Here is an 18,858-nt window from a genome sequence, read left to right on the forward strand (position 1 = left end):
GTTTAAGAATGCCAGTTATATATCTATTGATTATATGCTGTTTTAGATTTAAGAAAACTGTTTATTTTGGGTCATCTCAATGTATAAATAACCAATACTATTAAAGCATTTTATTATAGGTTTTAGATTATTAAATACAGATCTAGAAGCCAAGTTTGAGTGTGTTTCTGTGATTGTACCTTTGATATCACTGATGAAACATCCCAAGATCAGGCCTTCTAAGGGACCTAAGTAGAGTAAGAATAAGTATATTTGGAAATATATTGTTTTTCTTGGCTGATTTGGCCAAAGGTTCTAGAAAGTATAGAATAGTGGGTATATGCCAACTCTCATTCCTTGTCAAAGCTAAAATTTGTCACTTTTGCTATAGAGGCAATAGGACTAAATGTATAGTGAGTGTTATATGCACATTACTTATAAATTCTTATGTTAGGACCAGATGGTCTCTTACGTTTTTTTCCAGCTCCAAAATTCTCTTCCTTCTACTTTAGTTCCTTGATTTTTAGAGATGAGGAAACAGATTGCTTTGTTCAAAGAGAGCTGGAACTAGAACATAGACTAATACTTGCTAACCACGCTGTGTACTAGTGTCAGCCAGATATGGGCATTCACATACCACTTTCAGATTTTTCCATATCTATGTACTTACTCATACTATTTGACTTGGTTCTTTAAATAATGTTTTTTAAAAGAAATTTTTTGCTACTATAAATGGAAAACCGTCACTTCCTAAAAATAGAAAGTAACTCTAAATAAGAATCCAAATCAAGGCAAAGAAACATTATTAAAATTTGATTTAAATTTCAAATTTAATTAATTCTTCTTACTAAGTTTTTAATTCTTGCTATTCTTGGTCAGAAATGTGTCACAACAGTGTTTTCATGTTCAATGGCGGTACCTTAATTGTCTAAAAGGAAAAGCACAGTTAACGCCTCTAATTAAGTTTCTTTTTAAAATGGGATGCTTCTTTAGGGGGAAAAGGAGAGGCCATGGATACCTGTCCCTAAATTACAGTATGATTTAATGTAGATCAGAAGATCTTGTTATGTGGAACCAAAATTGTTCCTTGGTTAATTTGAGCTAATTTTTCTTAAAACTCTTAAATTTTTACATTGAAGGTTTTAGTTACCTTCACATCAGTTTCTTTTTCTAAATGGGGGATTTGATCAGTATAGTTTATTTTACTTAAGTAAAACATTTCTGCACAAACCTAATGCCTCTCAATTATTGTGAGATAGCTATTATTGGTTTCTGTAACCTTTGAAGAATTTAATGAATTAAAATCTGGTTATCAAAAGCAAATTCATCTGGGAGGATGAGAGGATTTTATAGTGTATTCAAATGGAGGAAATGTTTTTCTTAAAATAGTTCTTAAGCATGTGTCATTTCTTTAAAATAATTTAGTAAGCATTTTTTTAATTTACCAACAATGAAATTTAGTGTGTCGTCTGTCTGAATTGCTGGTCTGAATGTGTACATCAGTTACAAGGGAGAAAAGGGGGTCAAAGTGGGGGCCTTCTCCTTTTCCTTATTTTTATTCATTGGGCTACAAATATTCTGTGTTGCCTCTCTCTCCAGACGTGCTGCTACACAGGCTGTATTTCACTCTACTGAAGGAAAAGACAAGGAGGCATTTTTCGTTCTGGAGTTTCCTATGAAACCTTTTGGTGGAAGTATAAAACCAGGAGACTTTTATGGGTTAGCTCGTAAGAGTTTTGTTGTGAAACCTTTGTAACAGGTCTAACAGGAAAACCAGGGAGAGACTAGATATAGGAAAGACCGGGTCCCATTAAACTGCTGATGAATAGACATGATAGTATTGTGGGGATTGTTTATTGTAGTAATTTTCTGGCTTATCAGAAGTGTTAGTCTTTCAATTTTTATACTTGTGTCAAATTTATATTTTTTAGTTAAACTTTTTATTTTGAAATAAGTGTAGATTCCCATGCAGTTGTAAGAAATCATACGGAGAGAGACCCCGTGTACCCTTTCCCCAGTTTCCCCCAGTGGTAATAACTTGCAATAGTGTCATAAAATACCATGACCAGAATACTGACGTTGATAAAGATACAGAACATTTTCATCACCACAGGGGTTCTTCCTGTTGTCCTTTTCTACGTACACCTACTTCCCTCCTACTCCTACCCGCTCCTTAACCCCTGGCAACCACTAATCTGTTTTCCATTTCTATAATTTTGTCGTTTTGAGAATGTTATATAAATGGAATCATTTATGTAACCTTTTGAGGTTAGCTTTTTCTGTGCAGCATAATTCTCTGGAGATTTATCCCTGTTGTTTCATGTACCAGCAGCTTTTTTCTTTCTTGCACAGTGCTCTTGCACACATACAGTGCTCTTTCACGTGTACAGTGCTCTTGCACAGTATGGATGTTTCCAGTTTGGGGCTGTTACAAATAAAACTTCTGTATAACCATTTTGTGTACAGGTTTTGTATGACCGTAAGACTTCATTTCTCTAGAATAAATGCCCAGGAGTGCAGTATATAATTGTCTTAAATATTTCCTTTACATACGTTTGGAACAACGTCAGACAGTGTTATAATTTTCACTTTGACATTCAGACATAATGTATAAAATTCAAGAAAAGGAAAGCTTATTGTATTTACCCGTATTTTGACTTACCATCTTCTTTCTTCTTTTCTGATGTTTCAAGGTTCTCCTCTTTCATCATTTCTTTTCTGCTTAGAGAATTTCCTCTAGCCATTCTATTAGGGTAGATCTGTTGGTGACAACTTTTCTTAATTTTCCTTCATCTGAGAATGTCTTGATTTCCCCTCCATTTTTGCTGGTTATAGGATTCTAGGTTGACAGTTCTTTTCTTTCAGCACCTGAAAAAAATATGCCACTTTCTTCTGGCTTCCATAGTTTCTAGTGAGAAATCCACTGTCATTCTAATTGCTTTTCCCCTCATAGGTAAGGTGTACATTCTCTCCGACTGCTTTCAAGATATTTTCTTGGCCTTTATCTTTCAGAAATTTAATTATAGTGTATCTGGGATGGGTTTCTTCAGGTTTATCCTGTGTGGAATTTGTTAAGGTTCTTGGATCTGTGGTTTTGTTTCTCTTTCTAAATTTGGTAAGTTGTCAGCCACTATTTCTTCGAGTAATTTTTCAGCTCTCCTCTCTCCTCTCTTTCTCAGTTCTAGTGATACAAATATTAGCTGTTTTGCTGTAGTCTACCAGGTCCAGGCCATGAGGCTCTGTTTTTTTTTTGTTGTTTTAATCCCATTTTCTCTCTGTTGTTCAGATTGGGTAATTTCTATCTTCCAGTTCACTGATTCTTTACTATGTTCCTTCCATTCTGTTGTCATGCCCATCCAGTGAGCTTTTTATACCTTCTATTTCTTTGCCAAAATTTTTTTTTTTGTCCCAAACATGTTTGTAATTGAAGCATTTTTATCATGGCTCGTTTAAAATCTTTGTCAGGTAATTCTCTCATCTCTGTCATCTCAGTTTTGGCACCTGTTGATTATCTTTTTTGCATTGTTTTAAATCTTTCTAGTTCTTGATATGATGAATGGTTTTCTATCGAAACCTGTTCTGAGACTCTGGATATTATCTAAACCTTATGTTCCCAGTGGTTTTGCTGACACTGCTTTGGCACAGGAAAAGGGGGTGCCTTCTTGTTACTGCCAGGGAGACACAGAAGCCCAGATTTCCTACTCAGCCTCCATTGACACCCGAGGAAAGGAGATCCTTATTACTGCCGGGTGAAGGTGAAAGTCAAAGCTCCCCGTGTGGTCTCCACTGATACCACTAGAATAGAGGTGTGGTGGGCATGTTATCAGCCAGCAGGGTAGAAGGCCATGACACTACTGTGGTTGAGGGGTTGGCCTCCTCATTATGCCCACATGAAGTAGAAGTAAGTCTAGGCTCCCAACTTGGCTCTTGCTGGTGTGGGTGGTGGTGGGGCCACAGTGTTTCCTGTGGTGTTTGGCTGCAGTAGAGCAGTTATTGTCAAAAGCTTGCTGTCCTGCTAAGGCTGCCCTTTCTTGTTCCTTTGACTAGAGAGAGCAAGCTTTTGTTGGGGTTTCTTTTGGTCTCTGCCAGTTGGCATTTCCAAGTTGCTGGATTCTTCAGCTCCAAATCTGGGATATCTTAGGCAGAAATTAGGCCCTGAGGTCCCTAGCTGGTCTGGCTTATCTCTACTTTTCAGAGTTCTTGTGTTTTATATATAATGGCCACAGTTTTTAGTTGTACTTAGTGGAAATAATACGGGAAAATACATCTACTCCATCTTCCTGGAAGTGGAAGTCCCTACATTTACATTTTTAATCTGTTTAAACAGTTGTATCAAATATATAACATTATTTGGGAAAACGTTAATACTTTCTATAGTATGTGATATTTTGCATAATATTGTACTCACGAGGATTACTGGAAAATAACATCTTTATTTAAACTGAAATTTTTTTGTTCACATTATTAATGAAAACTTTTCCCCTCTAGGAAATAATGCAAAAGGTGTCCCAAGGCTCCTGACCAGTGAACAAAGATTTGAGAAAGACAGCCAAGCTCATGTTTTCTCCTGATCAAGAAAATCATCCATCCAAGGCACCCGTAAAATATGGTGAACTCATTGTCTTAGGGTAAGGTTTCTCCCTCTGATGACACATAAAACTTAATCAGATAGAGTAACTCTGACATCTAGGTTAAAAGTACTTTTTTTTAGAATTTATATCCTACCTATTTCCAAAAAGGATTTACAGCTACAGGGTAATATTACTAAATCAGGAAACTCTTTGAATTCTCATTTTTATGCCATCTCTTATAAGTGCTGAAATACTGAAATACTGCACAAGCTTTGCCTCGCCCTCACCCCCTGAAAGGACAAAGCTTCTTCAGGATGAAATGAAAAATGTATTTGTCTACAGTCACATAATCACATCATTTGTCTTCCCTCTCCTATCTTTTAGAAAAATTTGCCTCAGCTGACTCCCCCTTTAGGTCATTTCATGTAGGTTAGGATTTGTTTGTTCCTTTGCCCCTCTGAAGTATAGTTGCTTTGTGCTGTGGTCCTTGATGAAAGGAGTTGTATAGGCGTAACAATATGATGACTCTGAAGCCCAGGACCTCACTACTTGTTTGCTTCAAAAGTCGTCTCATCCATACAGCTCACACAGACACAGTCTAAATCAATTGAAATAATGGAATCATCTGTTCTTTAATCTAAACTTGCCATAACTGTCAAAACAGAAGCACAGTATTAGTCTAACTAGAGATCTCAGAAACTAGAAATTGTAGAATTTACTTCCCCCCTACTGTTGCCCTTCTTCTGCCTAAAAAGCAGCTCTAAACATTAACATATGTTTTAGAATCAGGTTGGGATAAGTTCTTGTTTAAGTGAGAATGTATCCGTTATTTCAGATGAGAGAGTAAGAGAAATTGTGAAGATAATATGGAGTTACTGAGCTTGGCTGGAAGTCAGGAATCCTGGATTCCAGTGCTTATTCCAGCTCTGCTAGCTGTGTGACCTTGGGAACGTCACTTAACCACTCTGGGCCTTAGTTTCCTCCTATGTAAAATGACAATTAGACAAGATCATCTAGACTCTTTGAGACTTAAAATTTTTCTTTCAAAAACAGAATTTAAAAGATCATAGACTTAATATAGTAACTACCCTATTACAACTTCAAATCACATAGATTTTAATATATTAATGACAAACAGCTTTTAACTACCAAAAAACTGTTCCAAGTTAAATTCTTCTAGCAAGAAATTTGAGTCGTTTGACAACTAGAATTTAAAGTTTAGTGTATGGTTTCAGTTGCCTCCCTTAGCCCAGCAGTTTCTCAGTTAATCCTTAGCAATTGCAGCTGTCTCTGTATCTGGGGCTTGGTGTCTTAAAATGCAAATAATGCTTCTTCCCAGTCCTCCAGAAGGAGGAGTAAAGCTGGATAAGGTTGTCAGTTTCGTGCTGTTGCTGCTTACAGAAGAGCTTTGAGGTACAGAAACACACTGTGGGAATAGAGAGCATATCTCCGGAAGAGGAACTAGTCACGCAACCCAGTGGACAGTAGTGAGGGGCAGTGAGAAACCCACCATGAGACTGGTGGCAACACACAGCCTAGAATAGCAAAATCAATGTGATAGCTAAGGGGCGCTACTCTGAACTTTCAGCAAGCCTAGCAAGATTAGCAAGGGCATTCTCCAATAGAAATCAGAGTGTTTTATTTTCCATAAAGGATCAGTATAATTTCCATATATGGTAGTCTTTGAGTAAACTCCCTTCTCTTCCTTGTCAGCCACGAATGTAGGCCATTTTACCATCACATTCACCTCCAGCCTCAAAATTGTCACTATTTCCTGCTTCATTTCCCCTAGATTGGCCAACTATACATGAGAAACCATCAAACCAAAGGTTTTTTCCAGGGTGCAGGGGGGCCCATGAATGAGGAGAGATTATTGTTAAACTACTGCTCATGCCATAATGAAGCAGTAAAAAATGCAAAAATGCGTGATAAACACCTGGATTCAAATTCTAGCTTTGCCAGTGTCACTTGTGTGACCTTCAGAAAATAACTTAAATTCCTCTGTGGAATAACTTAATTCCTAACCTGTAAAAGTGGAAAGTGATGCCAACCTCAAAGGGTTCTTATGAGGATAGATTAAGTGAGGTAATGTATGGGATAGAACCCAGTAGTGCCTAGTACATAGTAAACGTTCAAAGGTTTTGTTTTGAACTTTTTTCCTATTAGATCAGTCCTTGCTTACTTGCTTACCTTCAGGACATATCTATATGTGGTCATGGAGAAATGGTCATAAGATGTCAACACCAAAACTACTTTTAACTACTACTTAGCAGGCATCTCAGTCAGACAGGTTTTGCCAACATAATGTGAATGCGTATGTGTACATTCAAATTGTTGAGACTTAACAAGTCTAAAAAATTCTTATTTTGAAAGTTCAGCTGTTTAAACTGTTTGGTTCACAATTAAAGGAGATTCAATTTTAAATAATTCATACTGTACTTTTAAAGGTTGTATTAGCACATGCAAACATTCACCTTTAAAAAAAATTGAATGAGTCATATGGAGTCAGATATGCTGTTAATCAGCTCTTGATTATCTTGAATAAAAGAGGGAAGAAAAATATAGATAACTCACAGCTGTGTATAATCCAAAAGGTACTTTTCTGTGACTTGGAATGTAGCCCGAAAGAATCTCATTTTGTTTCACACTCAGGCAGCTGGTCTGGGGATCAGCGATTACTCAAAGGAATTTGAGATACTTATAATGTGCTCATAGATCATTAGTTGGGGATTGATCCTATAAGGCAAAGTAAAGCATTTGTTTCTAGAATTGTCTGGTTCTTACAAGAGATCACCTGCATTTTTTTTCCCCATCAGGTATAATGGGTCTCTCCCAAATGGCGATAGAGGAAGGAGGAAAAGTAGGTTTGCTCTATTTAAAAGACCCAAGGCAAATGGGGTGAAGCCCAGCACTGTGCATATTGCTTGTACTCCTCAGGCTGCAAAGGTAAAAAAAAACCCTAAACTAAATCAATAAACTTGGAGAAATTGAAAGCCTTTACATGTTGTTTATATTCTCTAGCATTCTCTTCACATTCTCTACCAGAAGTTTCCTTTTGATTGGATGGGAGAAGACACTTCGGAGACACGATGTTCGAAGGGCTGCCATAGAGAAGGGTATTGGACATTTGTTTTTGACAAACCAGGATCAATGGGTGAAAATTAGGAGACATTCCCTTTTCTTATTAAAAAAGGACTTTACCTGGTATTAAGAGTTGTGTGGCTGTCTACCCTGAGAAGTAGGGAGTTCTCCCTATTACCTGGGGGGCCTCGCCTGGCTGGGCAAGGGATGCAGTTTTATCTAATAAGTGTATTCCGCTGCTAGAAGCATGTTTGGATGAGGTCATTTTTTTAACTAAGGGTCTTTATCAAAGATTCTATGGATGCTCTTGTTTTCATTTTTTGTTAAGACTCAGCATTTAGCATAGCTTGAATGAAGTAGACCTAAATAATTATTAATCAAAGCTATGAAAGCAAATATCCAGTTGTATCTACAATATAACTTCTCGATCTCCTGGTCTGTTTAATGCTTCTAAAGCCCCTTTTTCTTTCTGTACCAAAATCTCCAGAAGCCGGGCCACCGTTTCAGCACACTTGGGCTTTTCCCAGAGTGATAGACAATTAGGGGAATTTCAGATCTTTACATTTCTTATGAATCTCTCTACTTCAAATTTTATAACACAGACTGAATTTGATGTGTAATGGGTCAATAAAACTTAGAGTTCCTTGACTTCTGGAAGTACCTGTATTTTTAGCTAAGCAGCCCCAGGATGTGCATTAATACTGTACCATATGAGGTATATCTTTGTAAGTTGAATAAATGAGAGACAGAGAAATTAGCATCTGATGCCTTGTTTTAGGTCATAGCTCCAGTCCCTGAAGTTAATTGGATTTTTGGCTTTGTTTTATATCCACTGTGGTGTCTAAAACAGAGTCCTTATGCCTTGACTAGGCCTCCTCTATTACTATTTGGAAGCCAGTGAATGTAGAAAAGGGACAGTTTCTTTTAGGTGTTTCTTTTTACTGCTTTGCAGAGAAAGGATATGCTAAGCAGGTGGTGGAAGTGAACAGCTTATGGATCCAATCTGAGGAGCTTCTTTCCAGTATCTCTCCACAGGAGTGCTCTTGACATTTTGGATGTGCCAACTCTTCTTTGTGCAGGACTGTCCCATATATTGCAGGACATTGAATATTCTTGATCCCTACCCACTAAATGCCATTTAAACCCTCAAATCACTGTGACAGCCAAAAAAATGCACCATATGTTTCCAAATGCCCCTTACACAGCTAATACAACCTCTGGTTGAGAACCACTGTCATAGAGAAAATATCTCTAATCTCTACCTCTATAATATCCTCTCTGTGGCTCGCATTTTTACCATCATACTTCTGGTGTTTTTTATTGTTAGCTCCTTTTCATCTTTACTAGGCAACAGGAATCTTAGGGATCAAAGATTGATTCTTTCCTCTTTCAATTTTGGAGGAATGTAGTAGTGAGGTCATGAAGAAAGCTCATTGTTTAGTCTGGCGGTCATTTGGGATGAGTGGTTAATCCCTGCCTTCCAGTCCAGTGGGAACTTAACTTGACATAGTTCTTATTCTCAATCTAAGAGTAGGTTTAACAGTAAAAAAAAAAACAAACCAAGGATTACAGTCTCACAGTACACAAAAAACTGTGTTTTTAAATCTCTTTAGCCACTAAGAATTAACTTCCAAAATACTGAGCAATTATTTAATTGAAAAATCAGTTGCTTAATACTGAATTAAAGTAATTGTAGGTTATAAAGCCTATAAAACAATTATATAATGTTTATGAATACATGAATGTGTAGTAAAAAAATGTTACCATGCATGGGAATGATCTAGACTGCGTTCTTGAGGTTGTTTACCTCTGTGAAGAAAGGGGGTTAGGGAGGGATATGTGAGCAGCCTTGATTGTATCTGTAGAGTTTAGATTCTTATTAAAAATGAGAAGCAAAAATGGCATTTTTAAGCTTTCATAAAGCCAGGTAGTTAGCACCCAGGTATGTGTTTATTCTCTTTGTATATTTGAAATTTTCACAATCTTAAAGCTGTTGTTTTAAAACTTTTATCTATAACAGATTACCTACAAATTGAAAGCAAGTAAAATTTTATATGCCAAAGTTCTAATTAAGAAACTTTTTTTCATTTAGCCTCTTTACTGTGTATAATCATTCTTTTGTGTCTTTGTATCTGTTTTCCTTTTACGCAACCTGTTTCCACTTCCTTTGTGTAGGTTTTCCCCCCTCTGATGTTATCTTCAACTCATGTACATAGAAAACGCCTGAAAACAAAACTGAAAAGTTCTTTTTAGCAATATTTTTAGTTTGGGATAGGTCAGAAGTACAGTCATAAGCATTCTATTCACTTCCTTTGGTAATGTTTAATCACTCTATGAATTTGTATGTATCTAGCCCAGCATGTGGCAAATATTTGTCATCTATAGACTCACACAATGGTTAGGAAAACAGTAAACTCTGCTTATTGGTTAAGTATAACTCTTTGAGTTACTTTAAAAATAAGATTCCTCTTATCCTGCAGCTTTTTATATTTTTTCCTGATCAAAGCAGTACTGAGGACTGTTTTCACTTTCTGGATGTGATTTAGTTTTGATTACTTTATAATTTAAAATACTTACAAAAGAGATCCAGATTTTATACTGTTTTTATACTATGAAATTATGTTCTTAACTCTATAACTGCTTCAAAGTATTTTTCTACACCCAGTGAACCTAAGAAACTACTGTCACAGCTGAGGTTATGCAAGAGTTATTAATCTTTACCCTAAATTTCAAGGGGAAAATATGTCATGTATGTGATAAATAGATTACCTTTCTCTTTTTTTAGTGAAAAGATTATCTGATTTGATTGACCTGCCAGCTAATTTTTGCTATTAATCTTTTCTTTCTTAGGCAATAAGCAACAAGGACCAGCATAGCATATCATATACCTTATCTCGGGCCCAGACAGTGGTGGTTGAATATACTTATGACAGCAACACTGATATGTTTCAGGTATACATCTGAATTTTTTTTCTTAAAAAACACAAAAATTAAAAACCTGTCAGTAACTTTTGCTGTCATCATATTTTAATAATGTATTTCATAAAAATATATGTTGATTTCTAAACCCCATATTTAGAAGTCAGCATAGCATGGTTAAGAGATGGGCTCTGAAATCAGAATTCCTGATAAACATCACTTAGCCACTCTATGCCTGAGTTTCCTCCTGTGAAGTGCAGATAACAGAACTTCCCTCGAATGACTGTTAGGAAGCTTAACTGTGTTAGGACATGTAAAGTGCCCAGAGCTGTGCCAGGTAGCTGGTAAACACTTAGCTATTAATAATAGTAGCTATGATAATAGCTCTGTTAGCTATTATTATCCCAAAAAGGAACCAAGAAATATTCTGCATACATTTATGACTTTTTTTTGCAACTGCTTCCCACCTTCCTTCTTAGGCAACAAAAAGTACAGGCAGTTTCTAACTGTTCACATCACATATGTGAAATCAAACTTGTTTCTTGGCACATATTTATTTGGTCAAAGCTATTGGTGCAGTACAACATTTTTTTTCTCTCATTCTTTGTACTAATCCATTGCTGATATTTTTATAAATTGATAGATGATAGAACAACCAAACCCAAAGATGTAAGCAAAATTCATGGTATCTTTTCCCTTAATAATTGGCTTTAGTAAAGCCCTGGGATTTTTTTTAAATAAACTTAAATAGGACATAAAGTACCTGATAATGTTGCTGTTACACTTATCCAAATTACTTTTCCGTTTTCTTTATTTACAAGATTAAATGAATGTGAAAAGGCCTAGAGATGTCTTTAGTAATAACCAATGTCAAAATATTTCTTTGAGGGGCCGGCCTGGTGGTGCATCTGTTAAGTTCGCACATTCCATTTCAGCGGCCTGGGGTTCGCCAGTTCAGATCCCAGATGTGGACATATGCACCGCTTGGCACGCCATGCTGTGGTAGGCGTCCCACATATAAAGTGGAGGAGGATGGGCAGGGATGTTAGCTCAGGGCCAGTCTTCCTCAGCAAAAGAGGAGGATTAGTGGCGGATGTTAGTTCAGGGCTAATCTTCCTAAAAAACAAAACAAAAAAACTTTGAAGTCATCTGCTTTCTCCCAGCCCTTTTAATGGAATACAGTCATCCACCGCATAACACTGTTTTGGTCAATGATGGACCGCATGAGTGACAGTGGTCCCATAAGATTAGTACCACATAGCCTAGGTGTGTAGTAGGCTATATCATCTAGGTTTCTGTAGGTACACTCTTATGATGTTCGCACAATGATGAAATCGCCTAAGGACACATTTCTTAGAACGTATCTTCATCATTACGGGAAACTTGACTATACCAAATTTTTTAGAATAGTGTCTATATAGTTAATATTAGAGTACAGATGTTTGTTTATCTCTTCCTTTGTTTTTACCAAAAAAAAAAAGTAAATAACATCCTTAAAGAAGATGAAGTTTTAGATTTTAATTAGAACCTAACACAAGCTTTAAGATGATTTTCCACATTTTATTTTACTGACAACCAGTTAAAATGAATGTGATTAGTTAGCTTTTTTAAAAATCAGGTTGCTACCTAGATATGTGATTATAGACTGGAATTTTAGTTGCAGAAGGTACCTTGTATTTATTTGTTTATCCCTTATCTTTTATTGATAAACTTACTGAAATCTTGTGAGTTAAAGATTGCAAAATTAGTTGGGAGCAAAATTGGTATTAAACCAGGCATTGTGAATTATGGAACAGTGTCTTCATCATTTTATGAAGGTCCTTAAAAAGTTGTAACACTTTTGGTTTTCTCCTTTTCATAAGGGAATAGAGAGTATTTCCCAATATGGTAAACTGACTATACCCTGTCTACAAGCATTATACCTACGGAAAATCCAAACATTTATACATTTAAAAAACCTGAGATACATCAGAAACTACTCCGATATATTAGCCAGTCTTTGAGGAACTGGTTTTATAAGCATCATAAGATTGCCTACGTTCTAAACTGAACAAGAACATTTCTTACTCACGCCATCAGATCTTCAAACTCTGAATGTATGCATTGCTGGACACTATGAAGTAAATAAAGGAGACATTACAAGTTGATTACATGCATAGGTGCTACACTTGTGGTCTAAATGTGAAGTGCAGGCTACTGAATGGGTTGAAGAAGGGTGAGGAAAAGACTTTATAGTAGTGCCTTGTTAGCTGATCCTTTCTTTATCAAGTTGAGTAGAATTTTGCCAGTCCAACCAGTAGAAAGGCCTTCTGACAATAGAGATGGCAGAGAAGTACACAGTGTGGTAGAAGATTGATGAATAAGCTACTTGTCACCAGAAAATACTTTTTGGGTGAACAGAAATAACATGAATTTAGGTTGGATTGGTAGGTGGGAGGCAAATTGTGAAATCAGTTTCTAGTTATTATCAGAAATAAGAAACTAAGTTTAGATAGGTTCTAAGGAACCATTGAGGTTTTTAATGGGGCTGGGAGAGAATGACATGATAAGATCTGTATTTTAAAGCTTAATAGTAGCAATTAGAAAGAGGAGGAATTACTAAAGTTTATCCTAACAGTTTTATATCCTAGTGACGCACATCTGATCACAATCATGTAGATTTTTCCTCTTTATAGATAGTAAGATTTCTTCCTTCTTACCTGTCATTACCAGTATTGCTTTGACATCTTCACTCTTCTCTAAGGCCTAGATCAAATATTAATTCTTCTGGAACAATCTCTCTTCCCAAATAAGTGCCGCTTCTGAATACCTTGACTCTGACTATCAATCCTCAATCCAACCCCTGGCCTACACCTTTTGGCTCCAAAAGAGCCTTTTATTTTTGGAAATATTTTTAGTTTCAAAGGTCTGAGAACATTTTCTTTGGATATCATTATCTCAGAAATAAGGAAAAGGGACATCCAGTCTTAAACTTGTTAACCAACCAATTTCCCCCTAAAACTATCCAAACTAAATAAAGACTTTAGACTTGATGATAGGACAAAACACTAAAGAATTTTATCTGAAAGTGTGCTGATAGGAGGAGTTTTTGAGGCTCAGCCATGCAAAGAATGACTGTTAAGTCATCATCTTTGTAGAGAGTCACTATTTTTTGTCAGTACCCACATTGTTCAATTTTATGATATTACTTTATAACAAATACGTTAATAAACTGATCATTTTAAATGTTTAAAACCCTGTGACACTTGTCAGTTCTGTCATCTATTCCACTGATTTCCTTTTTTCTTTTCAACTTTCATCTTTCAAAATGAAATTTATTTACTAGCTAGCACCTTTGAAGATGTTTTTAATTCACTGACACCTCACCCACCAGAACTCTTATATGGGAAGCTTCACTCTGAAATATGTCCAAGAACTAGGAAAAAAATAAGAAGTACGTCTAGGCATATAAAATAAATGCCACATAGGCCATGCATGCACTGAAATTCCTTTTCTCTGCTCCCTGGAGAATCCCTTAGGCTCTCACCAAGACCCTTGTGAAATGCTATTCTTTGAAGTTTGGTTATTTGATTTCTCAACCCATAGCAGAATAAGAGTAGCTGGTTAGAGGAAGGGTATGCTGCTAGAGACAAGTATGCCCAGCAGCCAGAAATGATAGCTGACAACCTGACAGAAAAGAGACAAGAAAATCTGTGAAGTATACATGAGACCTCAAAGCAAGACTGTGTAAGCCCTTAATGTAAGGATCAGTGTTCTTGTACACTTTATAGCATCTGAAGACATCACTGCATTTCAGTTTAATGTAAATGGTGTCCATAGTATAATGCCCTGGAGTCATCATAAAAGATTTACTTACATGTTCACTACATTCTGTGAAAGAAGGTAGTAGTAATACATGGTAGACATATTTCCATCCAAAGGGGTTAAAAATAAAATCTGCAGCCATCTAGAAATCTCAGCCATCCTACGCTCTTCATTCCCTAAAGGTTTCATATATTCTCGGTTGTAAATTCCCACTTAATTCTATGCTCTTAGTGATTACTACATCAGAGCAAGTCTGACAGATTAGTTTTCAAGGGTATAGATGCCCCAGAGTTAAATATGGTTAAGTTTGAGCTTTAGAAATTTCAGAGGCTTAATGATTTCACCTTATTATGCCTTGCTTGAATGGATTCTCCACTGTGTTCCTTTGAATGGGTTTATAGATATTTCTTTTTCCCTTAGATTGGTCGGTCGACTGAAAGTCCCATTGATTTTGTGGTAACTGACACAGTTCCTGGAAGTCAAAGTAATTCTGATACACAGTCAGTGCAAAGCACTATTTCAAGATTTGCCTGTAGAATCATATGTGAACGGAATCCTCCCTTTACAGCACGGATTTATGCTGCAGGATTTGACTCATCAAAAAACATCTTTCTTGGGGTAAAAAGCTTTTTTCCTAAGTGATGCATTATTTTATAACCACTTCTATTTCCAAATTACAAATAAATGGAAGCTCACTATTCTTATTCCTACTAGGAGAAGGCTGCCAAATGGAAGACATCAGATGGGCAGATGGACGGCTTGACTACTAACGGTGTTCTTGTTATGCATCCACGCAATGGGTTCACAGAAGACTCCAAGCCTGGAATATGGAGAGAAATATCAGTGTGTGGAAATGTATTCAGCCTGCGTGAAACCAGATCAGCTCAGCAGAGAGGAAAAATGGTAAGTACTGAGGTGTAGCTTCTTATTTAGCTACAATAAACACATAGGGTGATTTGGACTACATGCGTTACATATTACCCAAAACTCTTAATTAAATCTCTTGCTGACACAGAGTACTAAGTCTGACTATCAAACACTGACTACTAAATACTATACGAGAGGATAATATCTTAATCTTTCTATTCAGACACTAAAAATTTATTTTTTCGTATTATGTTAATATATTTTAAAACCTAAGCTTTCCTAAATTAAACAGAACTCTGTTTTCTACTTATATCTGTATATCTTTGACCATGATATTTATTGGAAATATTAGACTTACTGACTAACCAGATGTTTTAATCATAAATTGTCTTTAAGGCTGAAAAGAAATATGTTACTCCTCAATATTTTATCCTTGATTTTCAAACTTATGTTTTTCATGACTATCATTGGAGTTTCTTACATATTTAGTAACAATAATAGGAAACCTCAATTCTTCAGTAAGGAGCATGTAAAAACATAACTCTTATGTAAAAATTCAAGACAGTGATGAATGTATTTTTTGTTTCTTGTTTCCCCTAGGTGGAAATTGAAACCAATCAGTTGCAAGATGGCTCATTAATTGACCTCTGTGGTGCAACGTTGCTGTGGCGTACTGCAGAAGGCCTTTCCCACACTCCTACAGTAAAGCATTTAGAAGCTTTAAGACAGGAAATCAATGCAGCACGACCTCAGTGCCCTGTAGGGTTCAACACACTAGCATTTCCTAGTATGAAGAGGAAAGATGTTGTCGATGAAAAACAACCCTGGGTATACCTAAACTGTGGCCATGTGCATGGCTATCATAACTGGGGAAACAAAGAAGAACGTGATGGAAAAGATCGTGAATGTCCTATGTGTAGGTCTGTTGGTCCCTATGTCCCTCTGTGGCTTGGATGTGAAGCTGGATTTTATGTGGACGCCGGCCCTCCAACCCATGCGTTTAGCCCGTGTGGGCATGTGTGTTCAGAAAAGACGACTGCCTATTGGTCCCAGATCCCTCTTCCTCATGGTACTCATACTTTTCATGCAGCCTGTCCCTTCTGTGCACATCAGTTGGCTGGTGAACAAGGCTACATCAGACTTATTTTCCAAGGACCTCTAGACTAATAAACAGTTGTCCTCCAGGACTACATTATAAATTTATAAGCTAAGTGAGTTGATTTTCCAACCTGTTGTCCACGTCACAGTTTCTCTGCTCTGGTCATTTGCATTAAGATGAAGAATTTTTTTAAACCTTTATAATAAATAGTAGCAATTTCTGAGCTAAAATCTGGGAAACTTGAGCAAAGGAATTTCCGAAAGTACCAGACTTCTGAATACTGAATTTTGAAAATATATTTTGAGGAGAAAAAGACATAGTCTAATTTGATGATGCCTTCATTTTAGTGTTTTTGAATCACCCATCCTCAGTGTTGAAAAGTTGTTTTGTATAACTGAGGGTACTGTTGGTTCAAACTATGTTAGTTTACAGTTTGTTGCAAACATTGTAAAATACAGCAACATGTATATTAACTTCTTTTCTATTTATCTTTATTATAGAAAATGTCTTAGAATGTTCTTGATAGAGTAGCATGGTAATGATGGTGTCACACTCCTGGTGTGAGTGGTAGTTTAGCAAACGTAGCTCAAGGATTTGCAAGGTTAGGAAGAAGGACAAGAGAGCCTCTCTCCCTACCCCATCTAAATATGGAATTTGCTAAATTAGAATGCTTTTTAAAGCCAAATTCATATTAATTACCATTGTATAAGAGGTGTTTGTTTTTAACCACATTGAAGATAATCAGGAAAGATTTTTTCCCTTAATTTTCTCTCGAGTGTAGTACTATAACAAAAACTTAATGCTAAGAAACATTTTATATGCTCCTTTGAATATGCAATTTAATCTAGATTATCTATTTTTCTCCCATGTTAACTAATCTGTTTTTAGTATCAGCAACATTTGGCAAGTTTATTTTTCAGATGTAGACTGTGGTTCATCTGTTCACTGTTTCTAGAAAAAAATCATTCCCATGAGAAAAAGCATAAATCAACAAGAAAGGAGAATGACTTGATTTACTTTTAGAAAAAGAAATGCTTGATTAATTAACTACTCTGTATTTGGCCTTATCAAGGCTTTAAGAAATCCAGAGAGATATAAAGGGTTGAGTGACAGTAGTGTCCCCTTTTTTTAACCTAGCAGACCAGCCTTAACTATGGGCTGTAATCCTAAGGAGAGTTGCCATAGCGTGACTCAAGGAAATGTTTGGTTGGTAGATGAGCACCAGTGACAGCAGAGTGGAGGGACATACTTGCATGGTCTGTTCAGTTTCTAATTCCAGTAACATCTTTTGCTCTCAGAAGCAAGAAAAAGTTTCTTCTCCCGCCTTCCCTCCATCCTTTTTTTTAATGCACCACAAGGAAAGTATAGACAGTTGCACTACATGAAACCCTTTGTGACACTTGTAAAAATCAATACACTTTTAGATTAGACAGAATCATTTTTTTAATCTTTTGATTTGTTTTCCTTTAGTTCAAAAAGTTGTATAATACTTGACTCTAGCTGATTTTTATATGTGGTAGCATAGCTTTAATTTATCCTATTACAGTGCTGTTCTGAATTTTCTTTTGGTTTAAAAAAACAAAAAAACAAAACCTGTTGCTTAGAAGCCATGAACTATTTTATTTCACTTCAACTTGTCAAAATTTCCTTGTTTTTAAAAATGATCATTTGGGTTCACTCAGGAAATGCATGTCAGGAAACTTGTATTATAAGTTTACTAGTTGTGATGTATCAGTAACTGCTGTTACCCCTTTTTCAAAGAAATATAATTGATTTTGAAGTTTTCTAGATTGTCACATGCTTTGTGACTAATGCAAGGAAATCAAGTCCTGTTATTGTATTTGTTCTAGTCATTTCTATTCAGGCTATATATTGTAGCTAATTTTTATTTGCAATTAATTTATTCAAACTAAGTAAATACTTTTCAAAATAGACATTTGAATTTGTCTCTGTGAGTTCGTTTTTGCATAACTCAGAATGAGAAACCAGAAGTGAAAACTTGTGGACAAATGTACCCTACACTCCAAAAATATCCATTTGAAATAGAGGAGTTTGCATTTAGCATAACATTTTAAATCTTTAGTTCTCTTAGGAAAGCATCTCTTACTTATTAATAAAGGAACTTTGTTTAGTGGTTGAATAATTAAGACCTTTTTCTAAGTTAAGCCCTGCTAGAGAGGTGGCTCTTTGCAAGTCACTGTTTAAATAGTGCCTCCATGACCATAAAAGGTTCATGTTCTGAGGCTGGCCCTGTGGCGTAGTGGTTAAGTTTGCGCGCTCCAACTGCCTGCAGTTCTTGGGTTCGGATCCCAGATGCAGACCTACACAACGCTTATCAATCCAAGCTGTTGTGGTGTCCCACATACAAAATAAAGGAAAATTGTCACAGATGTTAGCTCAGGGCCAATCTTCCTCACAAAAAAAAAGGTTCATGTTCTTCCTAAAGTGTCAATCCCTGCGTTCATGGGGTTTATATTCTGGTGGGGAAGATAGATATGAACAAGCAAAAGAAAAGATACAGTATGGTAGATACTGAAC

General features: G+C 36.2%; 1 protein-coding gene and 1 long non-coding RNA gene across 7 annotated transcripts in view; one reads left to right on the plus strand and one right to left on the minus strand.

Moving 5' to 3' along the window:
• Positions 1-18,254, plus strand: part of PELI1 (pellino E3 ubiquitin protein ligase 1) — a 55,706-nt gene extending 37,452 nt beyond the window's left edge. For both annotated transcript variants that reach the window (XM_023619004.2, XM_001493946.7), the window contains exons 2-7: positions 4,468-4,607; positions 7,367-7,496; positions 10,482-10,583; positions 14,775-14,972; positions 15,069-15,257; positions 15,822-18,254. In XM_023619004.2, the coding sequence (XP_023474772.1) occupies positions 4,537-4,607; positions 7,367-7,496; positions 10,482-10,583; positions 14,775-14,972; positions 15,069-15,257; positions 15,822-16,388 (1,257 nt within the window). In that variant the 5' untranslated portion in view covers positions 4,468-4,536 and the 3' untranslated portion in view covers positions 16,389-18,254. The remainder of the gene's footprint in view (positions 1-4,467; positions 4,608-7,366; positions 7,497-10,481; positions 10,584-14,774; positions 14,973-15,068; positions 15,258-15,821) is intronic.
• The window catches only part of LOC111768090 (uncharacterized), a 60,434-nt gene continuing 51,140 nt past the window's right edge, over positions 9,565-18,858 (minus strand). The window contains exons 5-7 of one of the 5 annotated variants that reach the window (XR_011426030.1): positions 14,699-15,174; positions 12,622-12,663; positions 9,565-11,666 (exon numbers count right to left, since the gene is read on the minus strand). This is a non-coding gene — a long non-coding RNA (uncharacterized lncRNA). Of the gene's footprint in view, positions 11,667-12,621; positions 12,664-14,334; positions 15,175-18,858 lie in introns of those variants that run through there. The other 4 variants (XR_011426032.1, XR_011426033.1, XR_011426031.1 and 1 more) reach the window with 4 other exon arrangements.

The sequence above is a fragment of the Equus caballus genome, chromosome 15 (assembly GCF_041296265.1).
Source record: "Equus caballus isolate H_3958 breed thoroughbred chromosome 15, TB-T2T, whole genome shotgun sequence".
NCBI classification, from domain to species: Eukaryota; Metazoa; Chordata; class Mammalia; order Perissodactyla; family Equidae; genus Equus; species Equus caballus.